Source organism: Prinia subflava, chromosome 1 (genome assembly GCF_021018805.1).
Source record: "Prinia subflava isolate CZ2003 ecotype Zambia chromosome 1, Cam_Psub_1.2, whole genome shotgun sequence".
NCBI classification, from domain to species: domain Eukaryota; kingdom Metazoa; phylum Chordata; class Aves; order Passeriformes; family Cisticolidae; genus Prinia; species Prinia subflava.
The window spans coordinates 84,363,916-84,386,486 of NC_086247.1; the positions used below are offsets into that span (position 1 = coordinate 84,363,916).

Sequence of the window (22,571 nt, forward strand, 5' to 3'; positions counted from 1 at the left end):
TTATATAACTTTGATAGCAACATTAAGTGAGTCTTTACTGGCTCGCCTGAGCCTCCTGGAGCCTTTTGGGTGTTAAATGGGGTTCTCTGCTCAGTGACCTCCAACAACAGCTGACGTCTCCTGATCTGGGCGCTTCCTGTTGTTTTACTGGTGACGGTTAGTTTTCTATTAAGCTCATTTGAGTCCTGCACATTTTTACCCTCTGCCCTTTAAAGGGAGGGACTAATGTTAGTTTTGGCTTCTGAATGAAAATGGTGCAGTTCAGGCTCACAACAGAGCAACTAGAAGAAAAGAAAGGAAGAAAATTTAAATTATAAATCATCTTTAGCATCGTGACATGCCCATTAACAGCTGACTTCACTGTCACTATTATCTGTAGGAAATTATTGCTGCGTGAAATGTTCCCAGTATCAAGCATCCCACAGCTTTGCTAAGCATTCAAAAGTCATAGTTGTGCTTAAAATTTTGTGAGATTTAAAAACTTGCAATAATGCATATTTGGTATTTCCTTCTGCCTTTCAGTGTTTAAGCCTTCATGGGTACACAGAGGTCACATTTTCAGACTTTTGTCCTTAGCCCTCAGGGCTAGAAACTCAAAAATGAAGGCTGAGATTGTCAAAGAATTAAATTCTTCTAGGAGCTTGAGGGGACAGGAGAACAAGGAGAAATAATATCTGTGACAAATTCCCAAGAGCTGGGAGAAAAATTGTAAGTGGGAGGCTAGTGGTGCTTGTCTTTCCTTGCAGGTGACTGCTACTAAATAGTCTAAATCCCAGTGCTGATTTAATTTATACAGATTTTACTTAAATGTAAAAAAAAGCTAGCAGATTTCATCATCACATTTTTAAGCCAAGCTGGTTCAGAGCCCCATAGTGTGTACTTAAAAGCAGAAAGCAAAGAGAGGATAGAATTTCAATCACTGGATTTTGTATATTCAGTGGATGAAGTTTGATGTACCGATGTATGATCCTACTCGTGTCATCTGAAGCATTTCTTTGGAGTGGGAGCATTGCCCCCAGGCTGCCCAGGCTGCAGCCTGAGCTCCCCGAAGGCAGAGCTGGTCACCCACCAAACCATTCCTCGTCTGCTGCTCCTGAAACCAGGACAGTCTATACGAAAATACCTCACAGCACAACCAGATCACATAAATTACAGCAAATTGCAGGCTGTTCAACACATATGAAACTAATTTGGACAAAGGGAGCTGGCTTTCAGCTCACAGGTAGCAAGTGGAGTTTATAACATATGTATGTGGAGTGCCATGTCAAGGTACGACCGAAAACCCAAGAGCTGTTTTTGTTTTGTTTTTTCTAGTTAAACACAAATTAAATTATGCAGCTTAATGCCATTCAAGCAGCTTCACGTCTATAAAATTAACAGGTTAAAGAGTTCCTGAAAGTATTGGCCAAAATGCAAGGATTAAAAATATTTTACGAAAACAGCTTTGAACCAATCCACAAATGAAAAACCTCACTGTCATATTTATTTGCAGATACATGAGACATTCTGAAAACAGGGCATTTTATTTTCACTTAGCATTATATGTTTAATTTGGAAATCCTGTATTTTAGACCTTCCACTGAATCAAAAACCAAAACAAAGAGACTTCAAAAGCCATTGTTACTCTATTCAAGTCTAAACTCTCCCTTTGTTCCTTTAGCTAATGAGTTTATACTGTCCTGCAGGGAGAATTGACACCAGCCTCAAGTAAATGAAAGCAGGCCAAATGTTGGTAAGATCAGAGCACTAAAGTAATTATGGGTTGATTAAATGTTTATCTTCTTTACAGGTGGGAAGGGAAGAATGAAAATGAAGTGGGACGATGCAAGGAGACTGGCAAGATTCATGTGACAGTCAATCACAAGTACTACAGGCCAACTGAAGTGGTAAGAAAATGCCCTCTCTTGGCTTTGCAAATGAATAATCCAATCACTCAGCCAATAAATTGCTGCATTTGGCCAGCAGTCTGTGAAACCGGCTTAATTGCACTCCCGCTGCCAGCTTTTAGAGCTCTAAATGAGCCTGCTTGTTGGCCCCTCGCAGCCAGCTCCTGGGAAGAGAGGAGGAGCAGGCGGCAGGGGCGGGTGGCCCTCTCACAGACACGCTGCCCCTCTTTGGCCACCCTCCCTGAGCAGGAGAGGTGGTGCTCAGGGGGATAAAACATCGTATGGGGAACAAGACAAAGCATAAAACAGCTCCTTGTGAGTGGGGGTGTGGTCATCTCTTGTCCAGCTGCAAGCAGGGAAAGCAAAAGAAGGTGGGCGCTGATGAGCGTGATTGTAAAGCAGCACCTTCTGTGTTTCGTGGTAGCGTTCTAACGCCAGGTGACATCTTTGTAACTGTGGATGCTGCAAAGGGCGGCGTTGGATGTGCTCGTGTGCCTTGCAGGGTCCCACTCAGCAAATGCTCATTTGCAGAAAACATCTTTCTTTACTCCCAGGAATGCTTCAGTGAAATCTGCCAGGAGTGCCAAGCCAGCACGGGCTGCTGGCAGGACCCAGTTCCTAAACCCTGTTCTCCAATATATCATGAGAGTTCTGGGAGAGGGAAAAGCCGAGAGTGTTCCCAGGTCAGGCAGGATGGTGGCAATGCACAGAGATGGTACAAGATGAAGCCTGGTTGCTGGACACAGGGAACAGTAGCCCCAGTTGTGCTATGTGGGAATGGGTGTACCCAGGAAAGGATTGCTCCTCTCCTGGGGAGAGTGACACACACCCAGTGGCTGCTGACACAGCATCATCTGTCAGTGTGTCCATTCAGAGGAGCTGTGTGATTCAAGCAAGGGGCTGACAGGAGCACCTTTGTGTTGTTGACACAGATTGCAGGGTGGGAGTGGGGGGCTGCATGTTTGCAAGTGGGCATGGGTTCCAAAATTGAAATTCAGAGGGGAACTGAGACTTTCATGTTACCTTAAGAAGGGATGGACCTGTGTATAGAATCAAATGCTAGGAAGTCATTAAGAGCTGCCTGTCATTCTGTGCTGTGGTAAGGTGTCAGGATGATAAGGAGGACAGAGACAAAAGGACTTGCCAAACAGGAAAAGGACACTTGACCCAACAAGTCTGTGCTTTGTGAGACCCACTTTCCTGCTTTGTCATACCTCTTACTAGCAATTACATATTCACTCCTCAAAATTCATGATTAGTGTGTAGCTCTGTAGTTTCACATTATACATGTGCTCAAATGTTTTCTGCTGAGATGGTGTTGCCCATGGTCTTCTTCCTCTCTGTCCCTATTAGTCTCCCTCTGGGAACAGTTTCAGGATTTTAAATTCAGCTCATTATACTTTACTGCTTTGGGACAGTGCATAAGCACACATCCCTCAGGAATATTCTAGTGGTTCCATACATGAGAATAGGGAGGAATTCAAACACGGAGTGGAATGTGGCCTTGAAATAGGACTGGGTATGACCACAATAGATGTCCAGTGTTTATCTGGAATTACCTGGCTTCTCATAGGCCACCTTCCCATGAGTGAGGGCTCGCTCTCTATCTTCCAGTACCCCCATCTTACCTTGCTTTTAATGCATTCCCAACTTGGTTCCTGTGGAACCCAGGAAGGCTGTGAAGCTGCTCAAGCATGACCAAGGTAGAAGCCCAAAGTGAAGTACCTTTGTCTTAAGGAACATGCAGAGGAACTATAAGGGAACTCCTCTATGAAGAGATGTGGTATCCTTTTTCTGCAACCAGTTTTCTTTTTAGATCATCTCAGCATGGATACCCAGAATCACTTTTTCCTTTTTTTAAAAATTCTAATTTGATTTCCGTGCCTTGTCAGCGGTGGGCAAACTATTGTTGTTTCATTCAGGGAATCACATCTGTGCAATTCAAAATATTAGACCAAACCCCAATCCATTACAAGAAAGCAAGGAAGAGCAATGAAATAACTAAAATGGACTGACAGCATGGGTCTTCTGCTGCCACTTGTACCAATACTGCTGAAGGCAGGAAAGCCTCAGGTTGACATTTTGGGAGGAGGCTTAGCCAGTTCAGTTAACAGGAATTCTGCTGTTGAATCACAGCTGACACAGAAAATCTGATGCTCAGATTCTCATGTCTTATTTGGAAACATTTCTGACTGTCTGTCTCTCTAAAAGTTAACATGGTATTCTGGAAATTGAAAATAAACATAATTTAATCTTGTGTACAGTCAGTTCTGACAGTGCCAATACATTCATTTGAAAACACATTTGTTTTCTTCAGTTAGTGATCCTTGGGGTCAAGGCCTCCCATTGAAAAGCTTAGCTGTACTGAAGAAGAAACCTTGAAATGTGAGACAGTCTTCTGGTCAAACTAAGTAGACCCTTTGAATGCCTTGGCTCTAAATCTCTTCACTCTGCTTTTGACTGCTGCAGGGCCCCTTGATATTTACTGGCCTTGGGAATTGTTCCTGCTAATGCTTCTAATGCCTGTCTCTCTCCTTCCTTCCTTGTGTCTTGCCAAATGCAAACCTATCAGGATCATTTCTTTCAGCCTTTATCGAATTCCTATCAGTATATTTTTTTACCCTTTTTTAAATGGTTTTGGAAGAAAAGCTGCTGCAAGGATTAGGGAAAAAATTGTTTGTTGCTTTCTTAAAATCAACAGTTTTCACAGGAGCTTCATGGCAAGTTTGCTTTCTATGCTGAACTTGATACACTATGAAAGATGCTTTCACTTATTTTGAAAGCTTTTTTTTTTAAGCACATGGCTAGACAAGTCATGCTTTATATTCACCTTCTGCTCTAGGCATCTAAAGATCACTTTCCAGTAAAGTTTACTCACCTGTGAAATGTATGTACTTCAGAAATTGTCTCACTAGTCTTTTCTACTTACAATCAAAACATTCATATTGCACGTAGGCAACTTAGTGTATACTTGGATTTAAATAATCTATTTGGCATTCACAAAAATAATGTTCAAATAATTTTAAATTTCCTTCAAAAGTCAAAACTGAAATTCAATGAACCGCCTTGGTGAGTTGGAAACAAGCAGCCCTGCAGCATATAATGTCATAAGCATCAGGTCTCTCAACCCCAGAAGTTGGGTAACTTTTACAGAGTTTTACAGGGTCTGTCTTTAATTTTCTTATCTTTCAGCAGGAAAATTACTATTAATTTATATGCATGAATTTTCCCCCAAGAATTGCACAATTGCTTCTAATTAAATTTTGCCCATTAAGGAGTTTGAGTTAAAGTGCTTCTATTATTTTTGCATGGCAGATATTAAGCTAACAGTTTCATAGGAGCTTGCTTCATTTCATAGCATTTTCCTGCAACAGGGAAGATTAACTCCAGATCTCACTGGTCTGTCTTGTCATCACAGAACTTAGATGTATATATCTCTCAGTTAGGAGTTACGTCACTGTTTGAAAGGGGAAAATAAAAGAAGCCTTTCAACCATGTGTAGATGTTGTTTTTTCTCTGAATCTAATATTCTGCTTGTGCTACAGAGAATTCTTCCCCTTTTCTTCCTGTCTCTGCAGCTGTCCTACAGCTTGCCTGGCATAGGAACTGCAGGTTGAATCCATGCATCACATTTGTGCTGTCATGCCTGTAACTCTGAGGATAAGCATACATCATCAATGCAAATTTCCTTCCTTTAAGCAAGCCTGGAAACTCTGTCACAATGTGATGCTAATATTTAAGTAGTCATCTGGCCTCTTATTATTTTTCTTCAAAGTAAAAAGGGCATGCTAACTTGCTAACTTCTTCCTTTAGTTATATGCCTTAAGCAATTTTTCTCCCAGTTCTTTCTAGCACTGATATAAATGAAATATATATATATGTGAATATATATATATGTGATATATATATATGACCTCTCAAGTCTTATGTGTGTCATTTATACTAAATTTTGCATTTTTGCTTGGCTGTGTTTGGCCTCAGTTACCCTTTTTCCTCCTTGGAATTAAGCAGGACGGCTTTAAATTTCAGTCTCTTCAGATGTTTTTTAAAAATTCAGCTCTGTGTTTCCCATGTTTCATAGGATTCCAGTAAAAATTCCTTGGGGCATATCACATTCTCCCAAAGTCAGCTTTCTTAAAGTCAAAAACATTTCTGAACTCCTCTAAGTGTTCCTGCCCTAAAGAGCATTTAGAGTCTAATGAAACCATGATCACAAACCCCTAAATGCTCCACACTTCCACTTTAGTTTTCATACAAGCTTCATTTCCTACTCTTAAGTTCAGAGCTGCCTGTGACTGTAAACTGTTCAGATATCTGCATGAGGAAACATGTGCTTCCCTTCCTCAAGGATCTTTTTACTCATCAATGTCAATATGTGGTCTTTATTAATACTCATGAAAATGAAATGGGAGCATTCAAGGAAGAGTAATCTTCAGATTATTTTCCTGTCTATTTTCCTCTAGCAGTCAGGTAAAGAAGTTGTGAACTGTCATAAAACTGGCAGTCTTCTCTTATCTGTTTTCTTTCCTTCTCGTTCTGAAAATGTATGTCAGCATCTGAAAACTATTGCCTCTGCTGTCCTGAATTCTCCTGCAAGCTGACTTTGCTTCTGTCTCAGCCAAAATGTTTATATTGTTCCTTACTTTAATCTCAACATTATCTCTGCTTTACTTTGCCATCCTTTTCCTTTTATTTGTCCCTCCTGCTAATAAAACCTGCAGTAGATTGTTTGTTTGTTTTAGTTAAGGCCTTACATATCAGGCATTTCAGAGGCATCTCTGAAAATATACACGTCAAATTCAGCCGAGTAAAATAATGATTAGTAGTAACTTGTCTCTATAGCATCTAAGAGGCACTTAACATATTTTAAATATTTCTCAGCAAGCATGTGCAAAAGGATTTGTGAAAAAATAGCATCACTGTAGTGTTTCTGCCTGTGGAACGTGTGCAGCAGAGCAGACAGACAGCACGGCTCGAGTGATATCATTGAGCAGCAGCAGAGCTGGGGAGAGCCTGATGGCATTGTGTTCTGCTGTCATTCCTAGCAGAGGCAACTGTCCTTGAACAGGTAGCTTTCCACGTTTTTATCTCATCCTGATACTGTTCATCATGGTTCTTCCTTAGAGGAGGAGAAGATCATTATTGCTATCAGGTTTTCCTCTCAGTACATCACCAAACTGGAGAAGCTTCAGCAGGCTCATGTTGAGTCTTGCTCTGTATCTTGTTTAATCCTCTTAACAGGAGCCCTAGCTTACCTCCACTCTAGTGGGAGCAGATACTTAGTATGTGCCCCTCCAGCCCTCCCACAGAAATTCTGACTTTTTACTTCATAGTTAGCTCATTACATCAGTATTAGACTGGCACATCCTGTAAAGGAATCCCTCTGGACACCACTGCTCATGTGCTGTGCTTTACTGACTTGCTTCCCTTTTGCATCATCCTGCTCCTCCTCTGCTGTGCCTCTAACAAAACATTTCTCTGGCAACTTCTACAGCTGACTCTGTTGCCCTTCTTCCTTCACCACCTCTTTCCTTGCTGTCATTCCTGAGGTTGTGAAACCAGCCATGTGTCATCTGTGACCTTCACATCTTCATTGATCTTCCTGAGACTCTCTGAGCCTGCTTTCCCACCCCCTAATGCCACAACCATCTGACAAGACCAGCCAGAGGAGGAGGGTGTCCTTACCTCCTGGGGTCTAGGTTGGAGACTTTTGCACCTTGGGTGTTAGACCATATGTTCACCCATGAGACAAGCAGTTTTTCTTTGGAAGTGTTCAGACTGCCTGAAGAAATCTCTGACTGATTTTGGGCAATGCAATTTTCCATTCTGGGTGGGTAAAGAGATTGCAAACCCATTGAAAAGCTGGTGTGTAAAGATAAAGCTGTCATCCAGGCAGAAGGGTTGGTGGTTTTGAGTCATTACTCATTTTTCTAAATGCTGTTGACACATAGCAATTAGTGGCAATCTTGGATGTGACAGATCTGGGTTCAACTCCTGAAAACAGATTTTTAAATTAAACTTAGGTGACTGCAGGATTAAGGCTGAGGGAGAGATGAAGGAGGATAGAAGGCTGTCTACCTCCTTAATTAGACACTACCTGATTCAGCCAGGTATCCAAGCAAGTGCTTCACTTCAAGGGCATGAATAGTTAATGGGGACAGTTTCCATACTAGTAGCCAAGAGTGTCCTTACATGTATTGCTGCATCTTAATATGAAGGAGAGCAATTTATCTGTAATGGGAATTTAGAAGGCCAGCCCAAACACTGTGGGAGCCCAGGAGGTGTCAGCTGATTATTCTCATTTCCCTGTCCCATTGTACAGTGCCTGGTAGCAGAGATGTTGAAATAGCTCAGGACACTTTTTTTAGTCAGGTTTTCTTAGGGTAGTTTCACAGGCAAGAAGGAATTATACCAAGTTCATGCAGGTGATAGTTTTAATCAACTGCTTCAATCTGTAATTCTTCTCTGCCTTCCTGGCTCTGGGGTGTCTTATTTTTGTTTATTCATGCACAGAAAGTCGCTTTTTATCTCACCTCTTATCCCCTTGCCTCCCCCTTCTCTTGGCCTGCCATTTGGCCTCCTCCTCCCCCTTGCTATCTCTCTCTGTTGTCTCACCCTCATCTGGACCCTTGTTTTCTTATCACAGCCTGTCCTATGCCTGTCCCATCCAAACACTCCAGCAGATGTGGTGGGAAATGCAAAGCCTCTGAAGGGAATTCATGAGGATGGGAGAGAGCCTAGAGCAGGCAAAAGCCACGACAGAAGTCCAGGCTCAGGCAGCACCAAGACACATTTGTCACAACTGCAAAGTGTTCCCTCCTGCCAGCAGTCTCCACCACCTACAGTCTATTCCCCATTTTCTGTGAGAGATCAGACATCCAAAGGAGCCAAATTGTGGTTTGGAGACAGACACGTTGGGGTTTCCAGTGAGAGTGGCAGAGCAGTTCAGCACAAATCAGTTCCCATCATGGTTTTCTGACGACCTTGGTGTCAGAGGTGCTAGAGGTCACTTACACACCTGATTACTGTTCAGATTTAAAAGTGGGAGTGTGTCTGAAGATCTGTCCCTCTTTCAGATGCTGTTTATTTTATTTTACAATGGGTTTTTAAAAGTCAAGCAATATGTTAACAATACTGTTCTCATTTTGACTGCATTTCCCACATCATTGTAACCTTTTCTTTTGAGTGTGCTGCACCAATTCAACCCTTGCAAGGGTTTTAGAATGCCAGCAGAGAATAGTAAATGACGTGATTTATATTAAAATAAAAATGGCTTTTGAATACAGAGGATATGAGACAGAGGTAAGGTTTCCTTCAGCAAATCTGGAATTAAGGGCTAGTCTCATGTCTAATTTCTCCAGCCTTAGCCAGAGCTTGCTTGCCTTCAGCTGTTTGTATTTTATTTTATGAGTGAAGAAGATGACAGCCCCAGAATGTTCGTGTGTTTCCTCTGAGAAGCCATGAGATGGTTGTAGTATTTGCAATAGCAGTTTGTGCTGGGTTTGGGTCAGCAGAGCCCTTGACATCAGCCTTTTCAGCATGGAGCCCTCCAGGCAGGGGTTTGCTGGGGAAATAGGCGTCTCCAGCCTGGGTATGCCATGGCACCTAGTATTTTTCTTCTTGAAAGATAGTACTTCAAGCCACTGATTCTCAAAACCCTGTGCCACCTCTTGCAAAATATTTATCACTGTTACTTTGGTGCTGCTGGAGATGTTATGAGAGTGAGTGCAGTTGTTCCTTGTGAGGAACACTCCGGGGCAGTGTGAAAGGGCCATTTGGACCAAGTCAGGAGAAGTGCATAAAGGCATAGCAAGTTCTTGAGAATGAGGAGGGTGTGGGGGTTTGTCTCCAAAATCTTTCATTTCATGATTTTTCAGGTTTCACAGTCCTGAAGTGACAGTAATGACAGTAGAAATCTATCAACTTCTTTTATTTCTTTAGTTATTTGAAGATTTTACCCCTAGAAAATGTGGGATGTTTTAACTTGACCTTTGGGAAAAAAAGAGTCAAAAAATATTCTGCTAAAAAAAAAGAGTAGTAAAATTGTCCCTTCAGTTTTTCTAAGAAAAGCCTAATTTGGAGGGGAGGAAGGTACTTTTCTGGGGGAGTCAAGACTTTTTTTTAATTTAGTCCTAGAGGTCTTCTGTCTCCCCCAAAAAGTCAACAAAGAGGTTTTGTTCAGACTTATCCCTGTCCGTCACCATTTGTAATTTCTCTCAAAAGGGCAAATAGCTGAAAGGAGGTGGAAGTTTGGAAGTGGTTGTTTAGAAAAATAAACCTTCACCTTTCCCCTCTAGCACCTTTGGAGTCATCATTTGTGAATTAACAGCTTCATGAGGGAGGCACAAATAGGTGGGACCTTTGCTGTTATTGCTGCTCTATGATGATGATGAGGAGTGCTTGTTGAGTGATGTTGGGGATAACCTTTCATATCTTCCTGTCTCGTATTTGTATTCCAGAAAAAACTCATGGACCGTATCAGAACTTAAAAACCTTTTACACTGGTATTATTTTTAGGTATCCATAATACTTGCCTTGTGTTCAAGAAGAGCTTGTATGGTTGAATAGCGGGGGAAATTGAGCCTTGTAGATATAAACAACTTGTAAAAAATGAGGGGAGAAATGCTGCTGCTGAATAAAACCCGAGAAGAATTATCCCTGTGTCAAAAACATCTACAGTATTTGTCATGAACCAGGAAACAGTTCTTCATGCCCATCTTGGATGTTCCCCAAATTGTCTGATGTCCCAGGTGGATGGGTGAAAGAGGAGACAGTATTTATCTGCAGGGCAGGAGAGACTGAAACTTTAAGAGCTTTAGGCCTCGGATCAGCTGGAATTCTTGCTCATTCCTCACATATAGTCTCTGAGCTCACCAAAGTAGACAATATGAAAAATATTAACAGGATTGAAGAAGACATTAGTAATAGATTAAGAGTGCATACTTCTCTTGTGAGACTTCTTCTTTCTCGATTTCTGGTTTTTTTCCTTTCAGTCAGAAAATTGTAAAGGTGAGTAGGTGAAGTCAATTTTAATAATTCACAGACAATAATACACCTATTTCTTGTTTGACAGAGCTAGTGTTTAAACTATTAGCATCGTCTGGCATAACATGAAACAGGATCAGTCACTCATCCCTTTGAAACCTCTAACCTGGCCTCATTTGAATTTCTTCCTTCCAGCTTTGCCAGTACATTTTAATAGTCTTCATGGAGCTCTCAGCTGCCTCGTGACTTCAGAATTTATCTACCAGGTTGTGGTTAGGAGTGGAGTAAGACAGCACCATTCCTCATCACATTTTCTGTATGCAGTGACACAGAAACCTCAGTGCTACAGATAGCCATTGAAATTCGAAACAGACCACTCTACTGCTGCACAGAAATGAGTTTTTAAATCAGATTTCCTTTTTGGAACACTGTTCTGTAATTTTTGAAAGCACTCTTGCTTTTTTTACTTCCTCCAAATTGCTGAACTGGTACGACTTTGCAGTCATGCTTTCTATTGATTAGCCGTAAGGGAAAAGGTGGAATAACAATAATGAAAACAAAAAAATATGGTTTAAAATAGGACACCTGCCTGGTTTTGTTTTTTGTGTTTTTTACAGTGGTCTGTGACAAGTTCATGTTTATAATTCCCTACATCTCTTACTGAGTTAGTGGTTGCAGACCTTAGTTATAAAAATTTCGAGATTGGGTAACTAGGAGTTGAATTGCTTTTGTTTTTACTTTTAATTCTGTTTGACTGATAAAATACTATCCTTCTATCTTCTGATTTTGGAAGCAAAATCATATATTGAAACTTCTTTACAGTAACAAAGACTTCTGACTAAAGTAATTGGCTGCCACTGTAGTTTTTCCTCAGATAATAGCTGTAAATTTCCAAACCATCCAAGAGCATTTTCCTCTTGATCCAAATTTTGTTTCCATGTGTTGGTGGGGATTAAAAAGTGGGTTATGAAGGTGAAATTGGAAACAGAGGAAATGTGAGGTTTTAGGAAAAGCTCAGGTGGGGCCAAGTTTGCTCTGTCCACTGTTTTTATATCTATGAAACAAAGACTGTTGGAGCCTCTTCTTATACTGCAGTGTCACCACTGATCACACATTGTGTCATTTGCTCCTCCTCGCTCAAAACAATTCTTCTATAGGGATAATCCCATAAAATTACCACAGTTTTTCATCCTGAACATGGTTGGCTGAAAGGGCTTGCAGATGAGTATCCAAGGTAGCATTTGGGTGTTATTCCTGACCTTCCTCTCTCTGTCTCCTCCCCAAGGTGCTTATTGGTATTATCTTTGTATTTTGCATATTTGCTAGATGCTTTCTGGATGGCTTCTGGGCTTAAAATAAAGGCCAGAATTAATCTTGACTGACAAAGTGAATCCCAAGAGTGAGATAGCTCAGGTATTACAAACAAAAAGTTGCCATGATTAGAATATGACTGGCCCTATAGGTAATCCATCCACCTCTATAATAATTCAATAGCTGTGTGGCATAAATAAATGCAAGGGCAAGGGGGACACAAGAGTAAAAACAAAAACACAGGAAGGTGTGTTATTCACCAGAACAGAGATCCATGGCAGTGCAGACTTACGAGCACTTGAAGAATAGCCAAAGGGAGTTGGTGATGGATGTCAGGCTGTTTGTGTGCTGGAAAGCTCACAAGAAGTATTCTTACTTTTGCCTTCTAGTATTAGCAACCACAATTAATTCTGCTTTGGCTTAACTGCTGAATGAAATTAAGGAAGAGAAAAAAAGATTGACTTCATTAAGATCTTAAATATGGCTTTGGGAAGGATTTCCTTCTCGAGAGTAATGCCTGGTATCTTTGATATCCTTGATAACATAGCTTGCTATGACTGAGAATAGCATGGAGGCAAACACCTGCATCCAGCAGCTATGTTAGCTGGGATATACTTTCAGAGAAAACAGATTTTGGGGCCATGCTTGTTGGGTGAAAAACTTCTGCAGAAAACCCTTCCTATGTGCAGGTACGTGACAGCTTGTGTACTTGCTGTGGGTTTTGTAAGCATCAGCATTATACACCAGAGTTCATCAAATGGCCATTTTGTACACTGGCATGCAGACAACTCACGACTTACCAGAACTTTGAGCTGGGAGGGACCATTTAGAAATGTGACAAAGTGGTTGGAGTCGTTGTTGCTTTTGGCTGGGACTACCAAGTATTGTCCTATTTATCACAGAAAGAGGAAAGGGCCTGCTGAAGTGGTCAGAGGAATGTAATCAATAACTCTTTTTCCACACACCAACCAAGGAATGCTAATGGCAGCTAGAGACAGAAAGAACAGAAGCACATTAGATGTGAATGCCTCCTTGGTTTGTATACAAATTTTTCCCTTGTTGCTGTCTATGTTTTTTTCTGTAAATCCTTCAGAATCTGGATTGTCCCTCAATGTCTTTTTTAACTGCCAAGAACTCAGAGACACTGTTTGCAGGGCAAAGCCTCAAAACTTCTAGAGTGTCCTCAAGCACTGGGTGATATGAAGGCTTTCTCAGGGTTCCTGTGTAACCTGTCAAAGACAGCTCAGGAGATTGGCATGCCCCAGTACAGGTATCACACCTGTGTGTCACTTCCAAAAGCCATAAGGAGATTCTTAAGGCATGGAAATGAACTTTATATCAAGCTCCTCTACGGGAAAGTGTTCTCTTTGGATCAGGGTTCAAAGTGCACAAATATCCAATTAGAATTTTTTGCATTTCTTTTTTTTTCATTGCTATCAACTCACCATATTACTATCGTCTCATAAAAAGTACCATCTAACCATTTACAGTGATCTATGTAGAAATGCACCTGGAAGAAAAGCATTCTGTTGATGTAAGTTATTTTGACTTGGACTTTCACTGTTAGAGAAATTCCTGAATAAGGAAAAGGAGGGTTAGACATCTCTGTAAGGATACCAATTTTAATGCTGATGGGAAGAGATTACTTGACAAAGCAGTGGTGGAGATAAACAGGCTCATTTCTGTGAAAAGGGTGTTGACAAGTAGTGATTTTTGGGAAGCCTCCAGACAGAGTCCGGGATACTCCAGACTCTGACTTAAGGGATTTAGGCAATATAAAAATTATTATTAAAAAAAAAAAAAAGGCAACTCCAACATTTACATCAGCTGTGCCTGCAGCTTTTTTGTTTTTCTTTTCTTTTCACATACTTTCGTTCTATTAAACTTTTCCAGAAACATTGTACAATTTAGCCTAGCACTATGAAAAGGACTAATATCCTCTTTTGATAAACTCTTCCTGTGTTTTTGTGTCAAATCGAGTATATTTCAGCTTCACATTTAGGCTTCTTCAAAAGAATGGAATATGTAGGGCCTTGAGCCTGACAGACCTCATGTGGGCCTGAACTGAAATCATCCCATTGAGTATCATGTTGCTGAATATGAGGTGGCCTTGAATATTCTCATGGCCTTAGGCATAGATACAGAGATGGCTCCCTCCATAACCAAGTTCCAGGCATGCTGACAAAATTATTTCCTCATGTCCTGTATGCTGTTTTGCTTTGGTTTCTTCACATACCCCAAATTAATTTTTATTTTGCCTAAAAAGGTGGTGCTTTGCGGAGAGGCAGCTTACAAGCATTCTGTTTTGTTGCTTCTTTTTGTTCCCTGTCTACAAAACATCCCACTGATTGCTGCTGCAAAGAAAGCAGATTCTTCTTTCTGTACCCTCAGATCCCTCCTGAAAACTCCTTCAAAAATCACTGCTTACTAGGAATGTGCTGTGACTTCTTGAGCATCTTGATGACCACTGTTGTTTGTTGTTGCCTTCTTGCACTTGTCTCTACTTATTTGTGCTCCATTTCCTGTACTGTGGGCATGGGAATGCAACTTGGCCTAATGATTTAGGCTGAGCAAAGGAGAAAAATCTAGTCACAACAGTGTGAACTGCTTCAGTGCAGCAGAAACAGGGTCAATTAGTTCATATAAAAGCCTGTTTGTCATGGTAGCAGTATGACTTCATGTTGTTAGCTGATTCAGTAATGTGCAGCATGGCCTTGGATTATGGACATTTTGTGCAGGAAAATTTCTTTTGGTTCTGATTTGCAGCACAGCTAGAGCAGGAAGATCCTGGGTGATGGCAGAGGTTTTCAGACACATGCTGTAATAATCACCATTTCTTTGTAAAGATTTTAGAGACATATGTGGGAAACTACTTATTACATGTGTTAAGATTCTGCCCCATAAATGCTGAGTTTCACCTACATGCAAAGGCTGAAGGAAGCATACCAAGCCTGGATTAGCGTCTGGCTAACAAGACAGCTTTTCAGTGCCCTGAGACCCAAGGAACTTGTCCTCTTGCTGGAAATTCTTTGGATACCATCTTTAAATGTTTTACAGTATTTTTATTAGTACTTTCCAGTCTTTGGTGGATCAATGGAAGTCTGTTCTGAAATTTTAGGCACTTCTTTCTTTGCATTAGCGTTTCAAATTAATGGTCTGCAACTGTAAACTCACATATTTGTACTGACACATTTTTTAAATATAAAGCTCTCATGTTCCTGCAGTAAAGGAAGATCCAAAGAAAATGAGAATATCTGGCACTCCAGTCTCCCCTATCAGCTCATTAGCCAATTCTGCAAATTTATTCTTCATGTGGAAAAAATGTTGTGACGTAGTGGCTTGTTGGCTGTATCCTACAAGTGTTACACTGGTAACTCTGTTACTATAAATTTCAAACCAGTGCATATTTTCAGCAGTTGCAAGGTGTCTTCACCAACAGTCCTGGTGGTGGACTTCAGTAACACATATTTTAGATTCAAAACTGGAAACGTTGTAGGCAGTAAATGTGATTTTATCCAGTCCTTACAGGGATTTATAGTACCTGTTTTTTTCCTCTTTCTAAAAGATGCAGCTAGAATTGTAGAGTAGAGTCACAGAATATCCTGAGTTGGGCAAGACCCACAGGGATCATCAAAGTCAAACTCCTGATCCTGCACAGGACATCGGAAGACTCACACCATGTTCCTGAGAGCATTTTCCAAACACTTCCTGAACTCTATCAGGCTGGTGCTGTGACCACTTCCCTGGGGAGCCTGTTCCAGTGCCCAACCACCCTATGGAGGGAGAATCTTTTCCAGATATCCAACCTGAACCTCCCCCAATTCAGCTTCAGGCCATTCCCTTGGGTCTCATCATTGGTTACAAGGAAGAAGAGATCAGTGCCTGTCCCTCCTCCTCCCCTCACGAGGAAGCTGCAACTGCAATGAGGTCTCCCCTCAGTCTCCTCTTCCCCAGGCTGGACAGGCCAAGTGACCTCAGCTGCTCCTCATACGGCTTCCCCTCAAGGCCCTTCACCATCCTTGTGGCCCTCCTTGGGACCCTCTCCAATGGCCTTAGATCCTTCTTATATTGTGGCAGCCAAACCTGCCCCAGCACTGGAGGTGAGGCCGCCCCAGCTCAGAGCAGAGCAGGACAATCCCCTCCCTTGCCCGCCTGGTCGTGCCTGATGCCCCCAGGACAGGGTTGGCCCTCCTGGCTGCCAGGGCACTGCTGGCTCATGTTCAACCTGCCATCAGCCAAGACTACCGAGTCCCTTTCTGTGGGTCTGCTCCCCAGCCTCTGGTTCCCCAGTTTGTACACCAAGTACCTAATAGATTCAAATATACCTATCTTGTTTTCTACTAAAAATTGAAAATTTATGGTAAGGATCAGTCTGTCATTGATTTGCTGTGACTCTTGGGGAGTTTTATATGATTTCTGATGCTACAGACTCAGAAAGTTTTGTGCAGGGAGCTGGGAACTCATTTAATCTAAACTGTGAGCTTCCTATACTTCTACAAGAAAATGGACTTTACGGAGGAAGTTTATTATTACCAAACTCCTTGAGTGAAGGCTTAGATATCAGCTTATTTCTGCTAATGGCAATGTCATGTGGAGACTATACAGTATTTTTGCAGGGTTAAGACTTGTCTCCCATCCTGTTTCTTTTCAGTGCGTGCTGGTGCACTGGAAGACAGATATACTCTGTCTTCATACTTCATTATTCTCCCTAGCCTTACACTCAATTCTTTGCATTTTGGTCATCTAATCACCCATTTTCCAGTAACATCATTTGTCATTCCACTATTTTCCTTCCTCTTTCCCTCCAATTGTCTGTTATCACTCCTTTTTTGATGTATTTAGACATTGCATTTTTACTGTTACATCTCTTCAGGGCTAAAATACTTTTGTTTTACTTAATGCTTTTTTTCTTTTTCTCAAAAGAAACATGAGACTCTTGCCCCAGAACATTAACTCCCCACTTCTGTTACTCCCCAGCACCTATACTGCTCTCTGTCTTTGCTGCCCAGCTAGCTGAACACACAAGTGTCTTCTACACCTTTTTACAGAAACACAACTTCAGGTTTTATTCCAGGAGATGCCTTTAAAACATCTCCAAGAAAATCAGAGAAAAAACAAACAAACAAAAGCAGATGCCTGGAAATATTCTACTGGTGAAAAGAAGGAAAAGGGTCCAGCTTCTTGGTGTAGGTTGTTGTTGGGGCTTTTTTTTCCCAGATATTGGTAAGTAAGTGAAACAGAACTTGATTTGGTGTTCATTCTTGATGAGATGCATGTGTCGTGTACATGCATGTGCTTTCTCTCTCTTTCTTCTCTGTTTAAATCCCATTTAAACATTGCTCAGTGACTGCTGGGAGTTGTAATCCATGTGCAACTCTGTCATGAGGCAAACACCAGCTGGAGGGACAGCTCTACAGTCTGCAACCAGTTGAGTTGCTGAGGAGTCATAAAAGAGGGAAAAAGAGGTTCATGAGAACTCAAACAGTGCCTTTTGGAAAGTGTTTCTTACACTCTCTTAAGAGCTACAAAGTCTGCATCTTGTACAGTTTCTTGTGCTTAGTTGGGGACAAGATTACAAAACAGAAAATGACAGAACTTCACAGCCAAATTAGTACTTTCTCAGATTTGTTTGACAAGATATTTCACACAGCTTCAAAGTAGACTGAAAGCACCTTCAAAAAACTGCTGCTTACTACATAGAATTTTTTTTTCTTTTTATTGAAGGAAACCTTTTTCCCCTGACAGAATTACTAACAGTTGTGAATATTTCTGTTTGGTCCTTTACTCCTGATAGGTGTTTTCATTAGCCATCTCTAAATTCCCAGTTTGGGTCTATTTGTTGAAGGTTATCCAGAGAAACACAGATGTTTGGAAGTTTACCATTCTTTTAATTAAATAACGTGTTAGCGTATATTTATAGCTTTGCTGATTCAGAGCCATAGGTTAACAACTCTTGTACTCCAATACTGTTCAGTAATTGCCCAGAGCACTATCCTAACACTTCTGTAAAACAAAGCACTAGGGACTGTTAGTGTAGAAAACTGCAGGATTTTATAAGGGATTTTTACCAGGGAGCACTATTAAAAATAAAAAACCTCTATTTATGGGTGTTGGCTAATGAGTGGAACATTAGAAAATGATGCTAAGTAGTGATGGCTTCAGCAATAGAAATTACAAGTGACAACAGATATTCATGAGTAGTGAAGATATCATAATTACTACTACTGAGCTTCCTGCCTGGTTTCCTTGGTGTTATGCTCAAAAATAGCAAAATAATTTGTACCTGTGCTGTAGAAGAGCAGATCTTGAGAATGTTTGATGATGGCATTATTTAGAAAAAATATTCTGGCTACAAGGATATTTGGACTTGGACGTCTTCAAATTAAGTACATCCCACCCTTCCTGCTTTTATTGTTGGCCAAGGCAGCAAAAGTTAGTGAAATGAGAACCTTAGGAGCTGCTGTTGGTGGAGAATGGGAAGGTAGCCTTACAAACAGCATATGACCTCTTAGGAAAATATGTTGAGTTGAAGTGGTTGTAAGCTGTGGGCTGTGAAACAGATCTCTTAACACTTGACACACACTACAAGTGGAGCCATTTGTTCTTCAGGTGAAATTGCTTTAAATGTGCTGTGGTGCTGGTGCCTGTTGTAGACCGTCTTGCAGCATACAGTGGTCAGGGAGGTAAAGTGTGGAAATGGTCAGTCAGGTGGAGGTGGAAATCCTGAGCACAGCCTTCAGTGGACCCCACATCTCATTTGCGTGGTGTGTTTTCACAAAAGGGATCCTACTTCCTGGAGAGTGGATGCGTTCAATAAAATGCTTTATGCCCCTCAGTGAGGGTTTTTGATGGGATGACTGCAAGGAGAGGGAATGGTAATTCCACCCTAAATCTGGGCAGTGTAAGAATGGGAGTTGCAGTTACAATTTTTTTGTTGTTGTTGCTTTGGTAATTTAAAGAAAAACACATGCACAAATGTCCATTCAAACACTCTGTCCTGTCCTGTGCTTTTTCTCTGATGAAATGCTGCAATTAGAAGGCCTCATGCTGCAGCTGTGTTGCCACTCAGATGCTTTCACTTGTTTGCTGTGATTGTGAAGAAAGTCAGCTTTGAAGGAAAACAGTGATACCATGCTTAATTCCCTCCCAAACTCAGTGCCACATTAATAGCTGATAGTGATCACACTACTGATAGATAGAGGGACACTGTAGGCAGTTCCCTGGCATCTTGAGTCCTGCTTCAGGGTGGAATTTGTGAGTGAGGCATCCCCTCCAGGGTTACTCACAGAGGAAGGAAGGGATGGCCAGTGTCTTGGCCCGTAGGCTTGAAATTCTTGCCAGCAAAGCTGGAGCTCTATGAAAAGGTCTGCAGTTCAGCAGCGTTGTGGTATAAATACACCTCTGCAGCCAGGAGCAGTGGAAAGACAGAGACACTGAGGGGAGGCTTACTTTAGCTGTAAATGTTCATCCTTTGGAAAACAAGTATTTTATTTCACCAGTCATATCCAATTCAAAGGTTCTTAATATAAGCATCTCAGAAATGACCTCAGTTCTCCAAATCAGCCAACACTGACTGACAGGCATTGTTGACATAATAAAGAAAAGTAATATATTTACTGCAAGTAACCTTGCCCTAGCATAATTGTCTTCAGTAGTGGCTGAGGTGGCAACTAAGTAGTGTTTTCTGTTGATTTCCATATTCAGTTTCCTTCAGAGAAAATGCTGAGAGCTGAGAATGAGCTGAGAATAACAAATTTTACTTAGCTGACACAAAGTAGTACAAGTACAAAATTTTGCTTGTATTCAGTGGCAGTTCTGAGCCCAGGCTGGAGAAATGTGACAAGCAGAAGAGCCATTGTACACTTCAAGATTAAACTGAAGATTTTTAGTGTCCAAATTACCTGCATTTTGAGGTGAAAGGGTTAACAGTTCTCCAAAATAAAAGTTTCAAAATAAAAGCTTTTCTTTGGAAAAATAAACCAATAATCATTGTTTTAGCAAGATTTTCAACTTGAGAAGCTTTTTGTGGCTTTAAATTCTCTCTGTGTTTTCAGTCCTAAGCTCTTGATCTAGGATTGGTGTAATATAACACACATTATGCTTGGCTTCCTAAACAACTTTTATTAAGTTACTGTGCTCTTTGCAATCTTGGAAACTTTTTAATTCTCACTTTACACTTCAGAGTTCACAGCTATCTCTGTGTGCGATGCAAACACTGGCTGTAAAATGAGCAAGTGAAACACCTCCCTGCAATTAAGAAAGGAGGTGGTTTCCTCGGTGGAAATAATCTGCATTGGCCATAGCAAGAGCTAGAACTCAGCATCTCATTTAGCGCTTCAGATTATCTTTGCATATGTGGGCTAGAGTCCAAGAGCTTTAGGAAATCCTTGGTGGATAGTAATCTGGAACACAAAAAGCAGAAGTCATACTTCAACACAATTGATAGCCTCTGCTTACTAGCAGTCTTTGGGCTCAATTATCATGGAGATGCAATTAACTGTCTTTCAGGAGAGGGTGGGTCCTTCCAGATCCAGGAGGAGAGGTCACAGATGGGGCGGTGTGGTTATGTGGTTAAGGGTAATTTGGCTTGCTCAGAAAAAGGTCCAGACTCCGGGCACTTGGGCTGAACACATGCAAAGTCAGACAGCGAGAAATGCCATGTACCACCAGCCCGCCACATCTGCCACCAGGCAGGACCCATCCAGACTGCAAATCCAGGCTTTTTTTGCCTTTTATTTTTTTCTTTCTTCCTGTGTTTTCTGTCAAGCAAGTAACTTTGACTTGCCGTCTCTGACTCGCCCTGAGGAAAGGGACACAATCAAGTGGGCAGTCTCTAGTCTTGTTGACTCTGTGGAAAGGAAATAGATTATAATCTTTCCTCCAGGTATTTGTTGTGCTGAATTCCCTCAATGAGCTCTCAAGTGTTTTATTGTGCGTTTCATGGGGCTCCTCAAGCTATAAGCTACAAAGTGGGAAGGAGTTTCATTATCAAAGTTGTGATTAATGCCACGTCCAAAATGTGAAATAGTTGAATCAATAATTTGTTTACATGTCTGAGAGAAAGGAAATAGAGACAATCACTTCTTGTTGAGAAAACATGCTTTCTTGGCAGAGCTTAACATAGATGCTTCCAGCAGAATCTCTCTTTTGAGTCTGTCTAGTGTAGGAAGAGAAGTGTTAGCTTCCCAGTTCAGTTTGAGATTTGACAATGCCCAAGGGAAGGGATGCGTCAGTTTTAAGGAATCCCCCACGCCCCACAAAACTTGGAAATTTTACATTTATAACATCATGTCTGCCTTGAGGAGGCAAAATGTTGTTATCAGTATTAACCTTTAGCTAGTTCTTTGTATTGTTTTCAGATGGGCATATTTAGCTCCAAAGCCAGGCTGGCTACCATTCTGCATCAATTTTCAGCATTATATGGACATCACCAGTTAAGTATCACCTTATGTATAAATAAGCAAGGTACAATCAAGGTTTGAAGAGATCTGAGGATCTTTAACTGGAATTAATGGCTGTACCTTCTTTGACTTGTTTTTCAATGCAGTTTTGAAGGCAGGCATAGGAATTTGGGACAGTTTTGTTGACACAGCCCATTCAGAGCTTCTCTTCCTGGAAAATATCCACAAATTGAGCAAGCTTTGTGAACCTTGTCATTAAACAATTTATGCCTCCTCCCAGTTTCACAAATGCCACAACATTGGATGATCTGTCCTTACAATTTCAGACATCAATTTCTTCCGCATTTATCCTTTTTTTTTTTTTTTTCACTTCTTGTATGATGTAGCAAAATCAAACTAGTGTATTTGGGATCCAAAACAGCCCTGGGATGATGGAGATTGCCACAGCTACAGTCAAAGGCATTAGCTTTTGATATTTGCTGAAACGGATTCTGAAGTGAGAGCTCAGTCTGTCCCCCTGTTATTCAGTGTGTTGTGTTGCATCCACCTTGTCCTTCATGTCCTGTGAGTACTTGTCCTGAAGTCCTGGCCTGCAGAGATGCATGCTGAGCTGCACCCTCGCACTGCATGTTTTAATTTCTCCCTGGTGCAAAGCTGGCCCAGGGAAGTGGCAGTCAAAGCACTGACACAACGTCCCAGGCAGGACTCAGATGGAGTCTTAATGAAATTGCAGTGCTCCTGTTCTGTGAAGGCAATACTTTTCCAGTGCTGGATTGAGCAGCAAGTAGAACTGGATTAGTGAGAAAAAAACGGATTTGTTTTACCTCTTCTTCTTTCCTTCAAAAGTCGCTGTATTCTTTGTGGTACAGGCATTGTAGGCTTGCAGAAGTTTGAAGTAATTTTGAAAGCAAGGAGGAGAGCAGTGTAGCTGTTACTTGATTTTGTAGGAACATGTTCTCAGCATTTCTAGATGTAAAACTTCCTTGAA

At 41.2% G+C, this 22,571-nt stretch overlaps 1 protein-coding gene across 1 annotated transcript in view; it reads left to right on the forward strand.

Annotated features, from left to right (window-relative positions):
* Positions 1–22,571, forward strand: part of GMDS (GDP-mannose 4,6-dehydratase) — a 407,005-nt gene that overhangs the window by 331,489 nt on the left and 52,945 nt on the right. Inside the window, exon 9 of the mRNA XM_063401307.1 lies at positions 1,790–1,886. Within this exon, the coding sequence (XP_063257377.1) occupies positions 1,790–1,886 (97 nt within the window). The remainder of the gene's footprint in view (positions 1–1,789; positions 1,887–22,571) is intronic.